Below are 15887 nucleotides of genomic sequence, written 5' to 3'. Positions count from 1 at the left end.
TCCTCCAATTAAAAGGCAGAGACTATTAGACTGTATTTTAAAAAAAAAAAGAAAGAAGGACCCAACTTTAAGCTGTTTACAAGAAACACACTTCAAATATATAGACTTAAAAAGATTAAAAGTAAAAGGGTGGGAATGACATCAGCCAAAATGGCAAAGTAAAAAACTCCAAATTCTGCCCTTCCATAAAAGCAATAAAAAAACGGGCTGAAAGTCAAAATCAACTCTAGTTCTTGAACTCTGGAAATTAACCAAAGACTTGCATCAACTAAGGGAACACTGACTGAAGAACAACCCGGATTCTCTGAAAGAATCATGAACTTTGTGTCATTTTAACTTACTCTAGTCCCATCCCCCCCACTGTAGTCCAGCAGCAGCTCTGAAAATAACAGCTTACATTCCCAGTACGACAGGAAGCAGAAAGTACTTCATTCACAAAGGATTCTAATTATTTGTTCTGACCTGTCTGGTTCCTCCCTGGTAGACAAAATACGTGTCTTTATTGCACCTAACTTGGAACTGGTGTAGTACTAAGGCTGCTTCCTGATGCGGGGATATTTGTCCAAAACATTCACAGGCTGATATCCTAGTTGCTGCTGGCTGAGGTGATAAATAACAGTTAAGACAATCAATAGACTAACAAAAAACTTGAGAGGACAGGCTAGGGAATGAGATCTTTGAGGGCTATGAATAGCTCTGACATACCCCTGGGAATCTGGACAAATACACACACACACATACTCAGAACTGTGCACATGCTCAGGAAAGTCCTAAGAAGGCCCTAAGATCTCACCTCCTGTTGACATTGAGGCGCTGTAGAAACCGGAAGTGAAGGCCAATGCAGAATTGTAAACTGCCTGGCTGATAGGTGACGATGCACCTCAACAGAGAGACATACAGAGTCCTTTGCCATAGACCAGAAGAGTTTTTTGGCTCCAGGCATGTAAGGAGCCAATCATTAGCTAAACATTAAATTAACAGAGACTTCAGAGGCTGCACATACACAGAATACAGACTGCACAGAATTAGTTCGAAAATCTGGTAAATAAACAACAATTACAATAAGCAGCAACAACAACAAATCCTGTGGAGGGAAAAAATCTGATTTCCAGAGTTGCACATTACAGTATTATAATTACTGGATATATTACAATATTAAGTTTTCAACAACAAAAAAGTACACATGCAAAAAAATAACAAAGTATGGCATATACAATGGAAAAAAGTCAATAGAAACTGCCTGAGAAAGCCCAGATATTGGATTTTTCTAGACAAAGACTTTAAATCAGCTATTATAAATATACTCAATGAATTAAAGGAAACCATGTCTAAAGAACGAAAGGAGGGGACTTCCCTGGTCATCCAGTGGTTAAGAATCCTCTTTCCAATGCAGGGGACGTGGGTTCGATCCCTGGTTGGGGAACTAAGATCCCACATGCTGTGGGGCAACTAAGCCTACATGCCGCAACTACTGAGCCCGCGTGCTCTGGAGCCTGTGTGCCACAACTAGAGAGAAGCCCATGCACCACAACGAAAGATCTCGCATGCCACAATGAAGATCCCGTGTGCCACAACTAAGACCCGATGCCAAATAAATATTTAAAAAATAATAATAATAAAATTTTTTTAAAAAAATTAAAAGAACGAAAGGAAAGTATGAAAATGATGTCTCACAAAATAGAAAATATCAATAGATAGATACTATAAAAAGAAGCCATATAGACATTTTGGAGTCAAAAAGCACAATAAATGAAATGAAAATTTCAGTAGGGAGCTCAATAGCAGATTTGAATAGGCAGAAGAAAACATGAAGAATCAATTGAAAGTATGCAGTCCAAAAAACAAAAAGAAAATTTAAGAGACCTGTGGGACACCATCATGCATGCCAACATACACACAATGGAAGTTCTAGAAGGAGACAGAGAAAGAGTAAAAAGAATGCTTGAAGAAATAATGGCTAAAATTTTCCCAAATTTGATGAGAAACAATCTATCCATTCAAGAAATTCCATGAAATCCAAGTAGGAAAAACTTAGAGATCCACACCTAAACACATCATAATCAAACTGTCAAAATCCAAAGCTGATGAAGTAATCTTAAAAGTTACAAGAAAGGGCTTCCCTGGTGGCGCAGTGGTTGAGAGTCCGCCTGCCAATGCAGGGGACACGGGTTCGTGCCCTGGGAAGATCCCACATGCCATGGAGCGGCTAGGCCCGTAAGCCATGGCTGCTGAGCCTGCACGTCCGGAGCCTGTGCTCCGCAACGGGAGAGGCCACAACAGTGAGAGGCCCACGTACCGCAAAAAAAAAAAAAAAAGTTACAAGAAAGAAGCAACTCACTTTATCTGGAAACATAGAGACCAAAAGGCAGTGGGATGAGATACTCAAACTGCTGAGGAAAAAAAAAATTTTGTCAATGAAAAATTCAACTTCTGACAAAATTACTCTTTAGAGATAAAGGAGAAATTAAGACTTTCCCAGATAAGCAAAAGCTAAAAGTTTATCCTAGCAGACCTGCCCTACAACAAATGCTAAAGGGCGCTCTTCGGGCTGAAATGAAACACTAGAGGGAAATTTCATAATAATAAAAGGGTCAGTTTATTAAGAAGATATAATAAACTTAATATGTATGTACCTAGTAACAGAGCTTCAAAATGCAAAAATAAAAATGGAGAGAACTAAAGAACAAGTAGGCAAATTCAAAACCATAAGTGGATATTTTAATATCTCCTTCTTGGTCCCTGATAGAATACACAGAAAACAGTAAGATTATAGAAGATTGAAACAATACTCTCAGCCAGTTTAATCTATTTGACAGTTTTAGAACCACATACCCAACATACAAAGAATGCACATTTTTTCAGGTGTACATGGAACATTGCCTAAGTCAGACCATATCCTGGCCCCTAATGGCACATGCTAATTCTTGTAACTCTTTTGGTGTCTAGTCTCTTTACTCCCTAACAGGTCACATGTCCCCAGCCAGGTTATGCTGGGAGAGCCATCAGAGAGTGGTGTCAATCTGACCCTAAGAAGGTGAGAGGCAAAGAAGGGAGGGAGGAAAGGAAAGGAGGGAAGGGAAAGGAAAGGAAAGATTAGTCTTAGACTGAAGTACAGTTCTGAGAAAGTTTTAGCAATGCTGGCAGGGAGTCCTTGAGTACTCCTCTGAGTTCTCCTCAGAGAACTCTTACATCTCCCAGGAACAGGCCTGCCTTACTATCCCTGGTATGCTCAGGCTTGGCTGAGAAGCATGACTTTGGTCAAACATGCTGGTGGATTTTAGAGCAAAGCAGCTGGAGCTGTCAGTCAATTACGTTCTTTGCAACAAGAGATCTTAGAGGCAAATTGTCATGGCTACCACATTCCATCTGGGACATCAGCTGGAAGAACTTGAATGGCTGTGGGCTGGCTGGATATCTTTCTCTATATCCACATGGCCACTCTGTGATGAGCTTAGGCCTTTGTACCTTCTAGAGGTCTTAGGGTAGTTGCCCTTCTTACACAATGGCTTGGGGAATTAAGAGTGAGTGTGCCAAGAGACCCAGAAGGAAGCTATGTCTTCATATAACCTTGTCCTGAACCCCACATACCATCACTTCCCCCATATTCTGTCATTACACAAGGTCATCCCAGGTTCATGATGGGAAAACACCACACAAGAAGTGGGAGACTATCTTGGAGACTAGCTACCATGGTGGGATATACCCATATACAAGCTCTTATAATTCTTCATGTGCCTACTACAAGTGACTGGCCTTAGCACTTTTCATAGTCCTCACTCATTGAATCATTCAGACTTTGGTCTATAACAGCTCATGGTTTATTGATTTGTTCTAAGGTTCTTTAGCATATGTTTGAGAAAATTTTTTCCCCAGTACTTTTCATTGGATTGCTTTTAAAAAAATTTTTACTGGAGTATAGTTGATTTACAATGTTGTATTAGTTTCTGCTGTACAGCAAAGTGATTCAGTTATACATATGCATATATTCATTCTTTTTTAGATTCTTTTCTCATATACGTTATCCCAGAATATTGAGTAGAGTTCCCTGTGCTGTACAGTAGGTCCTTGTTGGTTATCTATCTTATATGTAGTAGTGTGTGTCTGTTCATCCCATGCTCCTGATGTATCCCTTCCCCACCACGTTTCCCCTTTAATAACCATAAGTCTGTTTCTGTTTTGTAAATAAATTCATTTGTATCATTTTAAAAAATTAGATTCCACTTATGAGAAATACAATATGATATTTGTCTTTCTCTGACTTACTTAATATGATAATCTCTAGGTCCATCCATGTTGCTGCACATGGCATTATTTCATTCTTTTTTGTGGCTAATATTCCATTGTATATATGTACCATATCTTCTTTATCCGTTCCTCTGTCAGTGGACATTTAGGTTGCTTCCATGTCTTGGCTATTGTAAATAGTGCTGCAATGAACACTGAGGTGCATGTACCCTTTTGGATTATGGTTTTCTCTGGAGATATGCCCAGGAGGGGATTGCAGGATGATATGGTAGCTCTTTTTTTTTTTTTTTAATTGGAGTATAGTTGATTTACAGTGTTGTTTCAGGTGTACAGCAAAGTGAATCACTTATACATATATCCACTCTTTTTTAGATTCTATTTCCATATAGGTCATTATAGAGTATTGAGTAGAGTTCCCTGTGCTATACAGTAGGTCCTTATTAGTTATCTGTTTTATACAGTTGTGTGTATATGTCAATCTCAATCTAGCTCTCCCACCATCTTACCCCCTGGTAACCATAAGTTTGCTTTCTACATCTGTGACTCTATATCTGTTTTGTAAATAGGTTCATTTATACCCTTTTCTTAGATTCCACTATAAAAGCGATTTATTTGTCTTTCTCTGTCTGACTTCACTCAGTATGACAATCTCTAGGTCCATCCATGTTGCTGCAAATGGCAATTATTTCATTCTTTTTAATGGCTGAGTAATATTCCACTGTGTATTAGTACATCTTCTTCATTTCTCTCTTTATCTATTTCTATTTCTCTAAATGTCCATCGATGGACATTTAGGTTGCTTCCATATCCTGGCTATTGTAAATAGTACTGCAACGAACATCGGGGTGCAGGTATCTTTTCGAACCATGTTTTTCTCTGGATATAGGCCCAGGTGTGGGATTGCCGGATCATATGGTAGCTCTATTTTTAGTTTTTTAAAGAACCTCCATACTGTACTCCATAATGGTTGTACCAGTTTACATTCCCACCAACAGTGTAGGAGGGTTCCCTTTTCTCAACACCCTTTCCAGCATTTATTGTTTGTAGACTTTTTGATGATGGCCATTCTGACTGCTGTGAGGTGATACTTCACTGTAGTTTTGATTTTCATTTCTCTAATAATTAATGTTGAGCATTTTTCATGTGCTTTTTTTTTTTAAGATTAGCCATTTGTTTTTTTGTTTTTTTTTGTTTTTTTGTTTTTTGGCTGCATTGGGTCTTAGTTATAGCACGTGGGATCTTCATTGCGGCATGTGGGATCTGTCATTGAGGCAGGCAGGCTCTTCGTTGTGGTGTCTGGGCTTCTCTCTAGTTGTGGCATGCGGGTTCCAGAGTGCACAGGCTCACTAGTTGTGGCGTGCAGGCTTAGTTGCCCCACAGCATGTGGGATCTTAGTTACCTGAGCAGGGATCAAACCCACATCCCCTGCATTGGAAGGCGGATTCTTTACCACTGGACCACCAGGGAAGTCCCTCATGTGTTTTTAGACCATCTGTATGTCTTCTTTGGAGAAATGTCTGTTTAGATCTTCTGCCCATTTTTGATTGGGTTGTTCTCTTGACATAGAGCTGCATGAGCTGTTTGTAAATTCTGGAGACTAATTCCTTGTCAGTCACGTCATTTGCAACTATTTTCTCCTAGTCTGTAGGCTGTCTTTTCATTTGGTTTATGGTTTCCTTTGCTGTGCAGAAGCTTTTAAGTTTAATTAGGTCCCATTTGTTTATTTTTTTCCATTACTTTAGGAGGTGCATCCAAAAAGATGTTGCTGCAATTTATATCAAAGAGTGTTCTGCCTATGTTTTCCTCTAAGAGTTTTACAGTGTCTGGCCTCACATTTAGGTCTTTGATCCACTTTGACTTTATTTTTGTGTATGCTGTTAGAGAATGTTCTAATTTCATTCTTTTACATGTAGCTGTCCAGTTTTCCCAGCACAGCTTATTGAGGAGACTGTCTTTTCTCCATTGGTATATTCTTGCCTCCTTTGTCATATACTAATTGACCATAGGTGCATGGGTTTATTTCTGGGCTTTTATACTGTTCCACTGATCTATATTTCTGTTTTTGCACCAGTACGATACTGTTTTGATGACTGTAGCTTTGTAGTATAGTGTGAAGTCAGGGAGCCTAATTCCTCCAGATCTGTTTTTCTTTCTCAAGATTATTTTGGCTATTAGGGTGTCCTTTGTGTCTCCATGCAAATTAAAAATTTTTTTGTTCTATTTCTGTGAAAAAAGCCATTGGTAATTTGATAGGATTTGCACTGAATCTGTAGATTGCCTTGGGCAGCATAGTCATTTTGACAATGCTGATTCTTCCAATCCAAGAACATGGTGTATCTCTCCATCTGTTTGGGTCATCTTCGATTTCTTTAATCAGTGTCTTATTGTTTTCAGGGTACAGGTCTTTTGTCTCACTGGGTTGCTTTTAAACCTATTTTAGATACTCATATTTTAGCTTTAAAAATTTAATGTTTTTAAAGAGTTTCAATATTAACACACTGTATAGCACTTAAGAGAAAAGCATATCATTATTCCAAAATTAAAAGAAATCTCATAGTTCAAGGAATTCCTACCAACAAAGCACCATGGAAATTCTCTTCCTAAAAAGCCAGACTGTCTTCAAATGTTTTTCATGACTCAGCCACTATTTATTTTCATTCTCTCTAGGCAAGAAATGACCTTTTGAAAAAACAAAATCCTATAAAGTTGTTTAGACATATTTCCTAGTCCAACAGTAATAAATGTAATTTTCTGGTATAAATTAAAAAATAATGAAATGTGTGGAACAGTTGGTATTTGTTCATCTGAACCTGTTCTTCCTACTCCCAACACTTGAAATAGTCTTTGGGTTAGAGTGGCTCTGGTGAAGGAGACAAAACGCTTTCCAGAAATAGCACACACATTCCTTCATAAAAATAAAACCAGAGTCTTGGTTTAAGTCCAGCCAGGTTGGCTGCCTATAAATTCATTATCAATCTTTAACACGGCCCTAATATACCTCCCCTACCCGCTGGCCACAGCAGAATTTTAATCAGGCAGTTCCCAAGCAAAGGATTTATCCACACTGGAGCAGACATGGTTTGGAACATTTTATTGGCATACTGGTGTCATATTTAGGAACCACAGACTTTTGTCAGACTGGGTTAGCTTGAATGACAAATATCAATGATCAACTATATTTGAAATATTGTTAAAGTACCTAGAAATAATAGGCATTAAAATTCATTCCATTCACTGCAACAAACCTCTAAAGATTTCATGTCCTCAGTGGAACCGGCATACTGTAATTGTTATTTGGAACTTAATGTAACCTCAACAGCAACAGAGAGACAATGCAGTCCTCTCATTATGCACATGCTCTAGGATCGTTTATTTTAATGCTTTCAAATAAATATGTTCCATGCAGCACACCACAATAAATAAGGAGCAGCAATGTTCTTCTAGTAAATCCATTCATAATGTGAGTCACCGTGTAAAACGCCACATCTCAAGTCTTTGGCCCTGTACCATAGCATGACACCACATCTGCACCTAATCATATCTGGCTTCATATGGATTTAATAGGACTATGCCAGAAGTGCCTGTAAGCACAGATTTAACCAGAGGTTTCCAGCTCTTAAATACAGCTACTAAGTAGTTAAAAGGCAACAACTACGCAAGAAGCCTTCAACGCAAGAAGGCTCCTACCTCCCCACCCCCACTTTTGAGACAGAAATATAAAGATAGAAATGCTCTGGTGAATTTCAGGTGAATTTCAGGTCAGTGGACAGTATACATCTGGAATACTTGGAGCAAAGCTGGCACAACATGGCGCCCAAACGGTCACGGCAACACTGATACTGAATGGACACTGAATACAAGCGGACTTGATGACTGCAGATGCTGAGCTCCAGAAGGTCAAGGTGGGGACGGCTCATTTCCACTAGGCAGATAACTCAACGGCGCCTTCCTCCTCGCTGTCAGCTCTGTTTGCACGAATCTCCACGAGGGTCCTGGCAAATCGGGTCCACTCATCATTGTGGGGAACTGCAAGCTGCAAAACAAATTAACGGAAAATGGTGAACAAGATATCTTTCAGGCTGAAAGCCTTGAAGCCTGCATGACTGTTCTTCTTGAAACATGATTCCCTTGGAATGTAAGGAAATCAGATAGTCTTCCTTGAATCAGATCTCTGAAGCGTTGCTCTTAGACTGATAATTTAAGAGAATAATGTCACTCTCAAAAGCAAAATCGCAGGTGGGATTTATAAAACATTAAAAACTTATGTAAACTATACAATTCATACAGTATCCAAGTTAAAGCACTTGCAGTAAGAAGACCAGAATGAGAGCGAACACGACAAATAAAAACTGCATTACTAGGAATTTGAAATAACAGTGGTATTGTCTTCCTAAGTCGATGCTATTGATCCTTTTCTAAGTGTTGCTAACGTGCCAATATATATATGACAAGAGTATAACTTACATATTCAAAGAAATCTTACTACTATAATATGACATTTTGGCTTTTCCAGCAAGATCGTATATGATGATGCCAATGAATAATAGTAACTAAGATTTACCAAGAGTTCTGCTCTAAGTACTTTACATGTATTCTACTTATTCCTCACAGCAATGCTATTTAGGATAATATTAGCATTTACATTTTACAAAAGGAGAAATTGAGGCACAGAAAGATTAACTCATCTTACCAGGGTTGCATAGCCAGCAAATATCAGTGCCAATGTCATCTGTTTCCAGTAATTACATGCTTAGCCAGTATGCTACACTGAATCACCAAAAAGAGGGATTATAAAATTTCCCCAAAGTATCTTCTCCTGTGCACAGTTCAGTAAGGAGAAAATTAACCCCACCTGACACAAACTGCATGTATGGATTTTTGTTAGGTGTTTTAAAGGATAATGATTTCTCTACATGGCATCTAAAAATGAATTGTTTAAAGGTATCATGCGAGTGTTTGGAATAAAAAAGAATTATTTGAAGATGAGAAGCAGGATCAAGTACAAGTCTGAATGGTTTTCATGTAATAAAATTTGTTTCGACTGTACAGCCATTTTCTTGGAAGACTACCCTGTAAGATGATGTAATCCATCTACAGATACTAGCGCTACACGTGCTATCCATGTATTCCATAAACATTAATAACACACAATCATCCCAGTCAATATACATTTTCCAAAATAAAAAAGCAGCAAATAAATCTAAACTTTGAGATCACTTTTACAGCTGAAAAATTTCTTACTATATCAAGCCAGACATTTAGGACTTTTTAAAATTTAATTTTATTTATTTTTGGCTTCCTTGGGTCTTTGCTGCTGTGTGCGGGCTTTCTCTAGTTGTGGTGAGCGGGGGCTACTCTTTATTGTGGTGCGCGGGCTTCTCGTTGCGGTGGCTTCTCCCGTTGCAGAGCACGGGCCCCAGGCATGCAGGCCTCAGCAGTGGCGCAGGCTCAGTAGTTATGGCTCGCAGTCTCTAGAGCACAGGCTCAGTAGTTGAGGCGCACGGGCTTAGCTGCTCCGCAGCATGTGGGATCCTCCCGGACCAGGGCTCGAACCCGTGTCCCCTGCATTGACAGGTGGATTCCCAACCACTGTGCCACCAGGGAAGCCCCTAGAACTTTAAATTTTTATTATAGCCGATGATATCCTCAGATACGATCTATCCAAGACAACTTACTGGAGGGTGGCACCATCATCCTACAAAGTACCGTCCTTCAGTTAGTGCTCTGTCCTGAGGTTAAATGTTTCAAGGAGTTAATTCTGGAAATGATATACAGGTGGGAGAAGTAAGTTTTTTTTCTTTTAACAACTTTTTTTTTTGTACTTCTTTGTTATTTCTTATTTGGAGAAACGGAGTACTAACAAGAACTCTCATTTAGTCATATGAGTGAGTTCTGAATGGTTAAGTACTTCCCTAGTTATTGAAATGAATCCAAATTCCTTTTTTTTTTTTTTTTTTTTTTTTGCGGTACGCGGGCCTCTCACTGTTGTGGCCTCTCCCGTTGCGGAGCACAGGCTCCAGCCACGCAGGCCCAGCGGCCATGGCTCACGGGCCCAGCCGCTCTGCAGCATGCGGGATCTTCCCGGACCGGGGCACGAACCCATGTCCCCTGCATCGGCAGGTGGAGTCTCAACCACTGCGCCACCAGGGAAGCCCCCAAATTCCTTTTTAGACAGTGACACAAGTTCACAACAGTCTTGAATGGCACTGTTACCCCTTTGCTCAGTTCATTTTCTCTACTTTGAGTTATTTTCCTATGCTCCACTATTCTTCATTTTTCTCTTCCATTTTACAAAATACTGCACTGGGGAAATGAAGTCCTCAAAATAAATTATACAAAGAGCTAACAAAAAGTATGAGCAGGAAAAGGTTGGCAACATATTTATATGAAAGGATAGGTCCACTCTTTCTTGTCTTTTCTCCAGCTCCTGACCAAGCCCTCCCAGAAAGAACCACAAAAACAAAACAAAAAGCCCAAGATACAAAAGCGAATCCTGATAACAACTTTTTCTCATATAAGGTGAGAATCAAGTTAAATCTAAAATGCCTCGTAACTTCATGTAACGTTAAATATTGGAAAAAAGCAGCTCTCACTAGTAAAAGTGATATACTCGAGGGGTTTGGCTTCTAAACGTAACACTGTACTTATTATTGGTTAAAATGGCACAAATTTAAGTTACTATATGATACCATATGTAATGTTTTATTGATAGCAATGTATAGAAACAATATACTAAAACAGAACAGGTCAATGTGTTTACATAGTTTCATGTAGTGGTAATGGCAAGACTTAAGAAACAACTCTAATAAACATTATGAAACATTAAGGGTTGAATATGTGTCCAGATACAGTCTGGGACAGAACTGAGTATCACTGATGACATATAAAAATTGCACATCTAACTTTTCAAAGACAAATTTTTTGGAAGTCTCGTTCCTTTATTTGTTAAAGAAATCAAAGTAGTAATTTTAATATTTACCATTAATAAAACATAAAATTTAAAGGGTTTTGTAAGTAAAATCTTTGAGGTTTTTTTAAAAAATTGAAGTATAGTTGAGTTAAAAATTGTTTCAGGTGTGCAGTAAAATGATTCAATTATATATACTTCAGATTATTTTCTATTTTATATTACTACAAAGTACTGAATATAGTTCCCTGTGCTATTCAGTAAATCTCTGTTGCTTATCTATTTTACATATAGTAGTTTCTGTCTGTTAATCCCATACTCCTAACATATCTCTTCCCACCCCCATCTTCCCTTTTGGTAACTGTACGTTTGTTTTCTATGCCAGTCTGTTTGTTTTGTATCTACATCCGTTTGTATCATTTTTTAGATTCCACATATAAGTGATACTGATATTTATCTTTCTCTGGCTTACTCCACTTAGTATAATAATGTCTAGGTCTGTCCATATTGCTGCAAATGGCATTATTTCATTATTTTTTATGGCTGAGTAATATTCCACTGTGTATCTATACCACATTTTCTTTATCCACTCATCTGTCAGTGGACATTTAGGTTGCTTCCACGTCCTGGCTATTGTAAATAGTGCTGCAATGAACACTGGGGTACATGTATCTTTTCCAATTAGAGTTTTCATCTTTTCCAGATATATACCCGGGATTGCTGGGTATGTGGATTGCTGTGTGGGATTGCTGGATGATATGGTAGCTCTAGTTTTATTTTTTCTCAGGGACCTCCATACTGTTTTCCATAGTTGCTGCACTAATTTACATTCCCACCAACAGTGTAAGAAGTTTCCCTTTTCTCTACACCCTCTCCCAGCATTTAGTATTTTTTGCCTTTTTGATGATGGCCATTCAGACCAGTGTGAGATAATACCAAGTTGTGGTTTTGATTTGCATTTTTCTAATAGTTATGGATTTTGAACATCTTTTCATGTGCCTGTTGGCCATCTCTATGTCCTCTTTGGAGAAATGTCTATTTAGGTCTTCTGCCCATTTCTTTGATTGGGTTGTTCAGTTTTTTTGATACTGAGTTGTATGAGCCGTTTGTATGTTTTGGATTAGCCCCCCGTCAGTAGCAGCATTTGTAAATATTTTCTCCCATTCCATAGGCTGTGCTTTGCTGTTATAGAAGTTTAGGTCTGATTTGGTCCCATTTGTTTATTTTTGCTTTTATTTCTTTTGCCTTGGGGAACTGATCTAAGAAAAGATTGCTGTGATTTATGTCAGAGGATGTTTTGCCTATGCTCTCTTCTAGGAGTTTCATGGTGTCATGTCTTATATTTAGTTCTTTAAACCATTTTGAGTTTTTGTATATGGTATGAGGGATATTGTAATTTCATTGATTTACATGTTGTCCAGCTTTCCCAGCCCCACTTGTTGAAGAGACTGTCTTTTCTCCACTGTATATTCTTGGCTCCTTTGTCACAGATTAATTGACCGTAGGTGTGTGAGTTTATTTCTAGGCTCTCTGTTCTGTTCCATTGATCTATGCCTGTTTTTGTGCCAATACCATGCTGTTTTGATTACTATTGCTTTGTAGTACAGTGTGAAGTCTGGAAGGGTTATGTCTCCTGCTTTGTTCTTTTTCCTCAGAATTCTGGGTCTTTTGTGGTTCCATGTAAACTTTAGGATTTGTTCTACTTCTGTGAAAAGTGTCATGGGTATTTTGATAGGGATTGCATTAAAGCTGTAGATTGCTTTGGATAGTATGGCCATTTAACAATATTAATTCTAATATTCTAATCCAAGAGCATGGATATCTTTCCATTCTTTGAATCACTTTCCTTTATCAGTGTTTTATAGGTTTCAGCATATACGTGTTTCACCTCCTAGGTTAAGTTTATCCCTAGGTATTTTATATATATATTTATATTATATAAATATATTTATATATATATAAAATAAATAAATAAATGTACTTTTTTTTTTTTTGGCTGCACCCCACAGCTTGCGGAATCCTAGTTCCCTGACCAGGGACGGAACCCAGGTCCTCAGCAGTGAAACCACAGAGTCCTAACCACTGGACCACCAGGGGATTCCTGGTAGGTATTTTATATTTTTGATGCTATTTTAAATGGGATTTTTACTTTCTCCTTCTGATATTTCATTGTTAGTGTAAAAAAATGCAACAGATTTCTATATATTAATCTAAGAATGAATTTTATCAAATTTAAAAGCTTCTGATAAAAATAGACCCTACTGTGGAACTACTGCAATACATCTGACCTTTTCCATGGTGATGGAAATCATCGTACTATATTTGTCCTTAAAAATACAGATTCACCCTCACAAAATGTTTCACAGTATTCTAACATGTCTTTTTGATCTGTGAAAGTTTCATTTAGGTTGGGAAAATGTTAGAAGTTTGTTTTTTCTTTTTTAAATTGCTCTGCCAAGCATTTTCCTCTCTAGAATACCATGAACTTCACAGAAAAGTTAGCCTGTGTTGGCTCACACACACACACACACACACACACACACACTTCCTGATCAGAACAGGGTGAGAACACAATTGCTTCTAGAAACTTAAATTTATCTACCTCGTCCTATCACACTTTTTCATCTAGCTAGCTGATTATAAAAACAATCCAAGATCATCGTAATGTTAGAAGGTGAGGTGCACACTGCCCCATTTGTAGAGTTAAATATCACCATCAGGAAGCACTTTAAGTATAATCTTAGCTTGAATGTGTGAATGTGTACTCACAGGCTGTTTCCACACCCAAAGTAATAATTTTTGGCATCCGAATTACTTGTAGGTAAGACCAAACAGGTATCCGGACACACAAGACCACCACTCTTTTCATTTTACGTCTTTGACTGTAAACAGCATCTGTTTGGACAGAACTGTGTCCTTCTTACCCTTGGCAGTTCCTGACTCTTCTCACCTGGTTCTCTCTTATTAGAGATGTCTAGAAAAGAAGTTCATGAGCATAAGTGCATCTGAAACTTTCTCTAGGAGACTTTTAATCCAGTTTTACCTCAATCATTAAGTAGGATAAAAAACTCTGCTCGTTTCTTTGATTAAGAGAAAGACTGCTGTCATGCCCTTCTAACTAGCATATATATATCTATTCAGTACTGATTTAGTCATCATGGACTTAGTACCAGCTATATGGCAGGCACTATGGTAGGACTAAAGATACAGTGATGAATCATTCTGGCATATGATGACGACTATAAATATTAATTATCGTGTTCTCTTAGGTCAAAATGTGTGAATACTGGCGTAGGTTGTTTTTTTTTTTCAACTTTACTGATATTCAGAAAGTGAGTAACCTAAAATTTACCTTCTTACAGTGATAACTGCAACATTTCCTGGTATGTGTTGTGTGTCAAGCGAGTAGCAGGGAAGCAAATGGCATGTTAATGACATGGCTTCAGCATCTCTTCAGGTTTCTGTCAAGGCATTAAGGCTAAATCTAGACCATCACTATGGATTTTTTCCCCCTGAAAATAAGTTTAGAATAATTTTCAAACAATTTACATTTCTGATAGGAAGAATATTCACAAGTGTCTAATGGTGATGAACAATTTCAGTTAACTTAAAAAACATATTTGAGAAGCACTGTGAAGGAAATAGCCCATAGTTATATCAAGGGACTACCATAAAAAAGGGCCCGATAAAATTGACCACTGTTGTCCTGAGTCAAAGTGGATCTGGAAACATTTTGAGCCTTCAGATTCATCCACCAACGTCCACATCCTAGGTCAGAGGTGACTCAGATTCTTCTACTGCTTCATCCAGGGTTCACCACTCGCCAGTTTACCACCCCCCTTCGCAATTGGATGACTGTTTTCTAACTTTTTGCTAAATGTATAAAGCATTTTTGTGCCAAAAGCACTCAGGGAGCTGATTCCTGAGATAACAAAATCTTAGCTCTAAGAGTAAGTGCCTCTTATAGATATGATATGACCATACATTTACAGCCAAGGGAACTAAGGCCAAAGGTAGTTTCTGAAGCAGTAATTTGGCCCTAAGGAGGAGGTAAAATGAAACTTAGATTTGGACAGGAAACTTAAGTCCTGCTTTCATCTTGGTTACTGGCCATGGCCAGGCACTTAACCTCTCATTGCCTCAATTGTAAAATGGGGACGATGGTGTCTGACCCATTTATCAAAAGAGATGTGGAGAGGATGAGAAAGGTAATCTAAGTGAAGAAAGTACTATGAGTTCAACACGGAATAGTCATGCATTCTTGTTCTTTGAACAGTTACTCAGGTTGAACATGTTCCTAAAAATCACATATGTGAGTGGCATACATATCAATTCGATATCATTTTTGTGGTTTTGCTTTAAGAATTAATTCTAATTTTGCTATGTGAGGACATTAAGAAGCAGACCTCTCTCTGACAGACAGGAAACAGAATGACAGGGAGCTGAATGATTTGCTCAAGACCATATGTCAGTGTGGGCAATCAGGAGCCTCACCCCTTTAGGAAATGCCAGCATACCATGGCAGGTAATGTGTTTTGAGTCACCTGCTAAAAGATTCTAAATATTTTTAATCTTCTAAGATTCCTGGAAGATGTAAAGGTCAGAAATAAAAAGCAAAAGTTGTGGAAAAAATTCATGAAAATTGATCGTTTTCATCCTCCCCCTTCATCCCCCTAGTTCTAAGGCTGTGTCATGGGTCTGCCCCCCACCCTCCTCCCGCCTGAATGGAATGGAG

At 38.3% G+C, this 15887-nt stretch overlaps 2 protein-coding genes across 2 annotated transcripts in view; one reads left to right on the top strand and one right to left on the bottom strand.

The window, feature by feature from the left end:
- Positions 1–15887, top strand: part of SLC25A13 (solute carrier family 25 member 13) — a 244604-nt gene that overhangs the window by 213307 nt on the left and 15410 nt on the right. Inside the window, exons 22-23 of the transcript XR_016394318.1 lie at positions 10670–10764; positions 13162–13256. The gene's annotated coding sequence lies outside the window, so the exon portion shown is untranslated. The remainder of the gene's footprint in view (positions 1–10669; positions 10765–13161; positions 13257–15887) is intronic.
- The window catches only part of LOC111181261 (cytoplasmic dynein 1 intermediate chain 1), a 146745-nt gene continuing 133215 nt past the window's right edge, over positions 2358–15887 (bottom strand). The window contains exon 11 of the mRNA XM_022586503.2: positions 2358–8278. Coding sequence (XP_022442211.2) covers positions 8168–8278 — 111 coding nt within the window. The 3' untranslated portion in view covers positions 2358–8167. The remainder of the gene's footprint in view (positions 8279–15887) is intronic.

The sequence above is a fragment of the Delphinapterus leucas genome, chromosome 9, assembly GCF_059928025.1.
Source record: "Delphinapterus leucas isolate spDelLeu-1000000601 "Yukka" chromosome 9, BTC_Dleu_Yukka2, whole genome shotgun sequence".
NCBI classification, from domain to species: Eukaryota; Metazoa; Chordata; class Mammalia; order Artiodactyla; family Monodontidae; genus Delphinapterus; species Delphinapterus leucas.
This window is presented reverse-complemented; position numbering and strand designations above follow the sequence as displayed.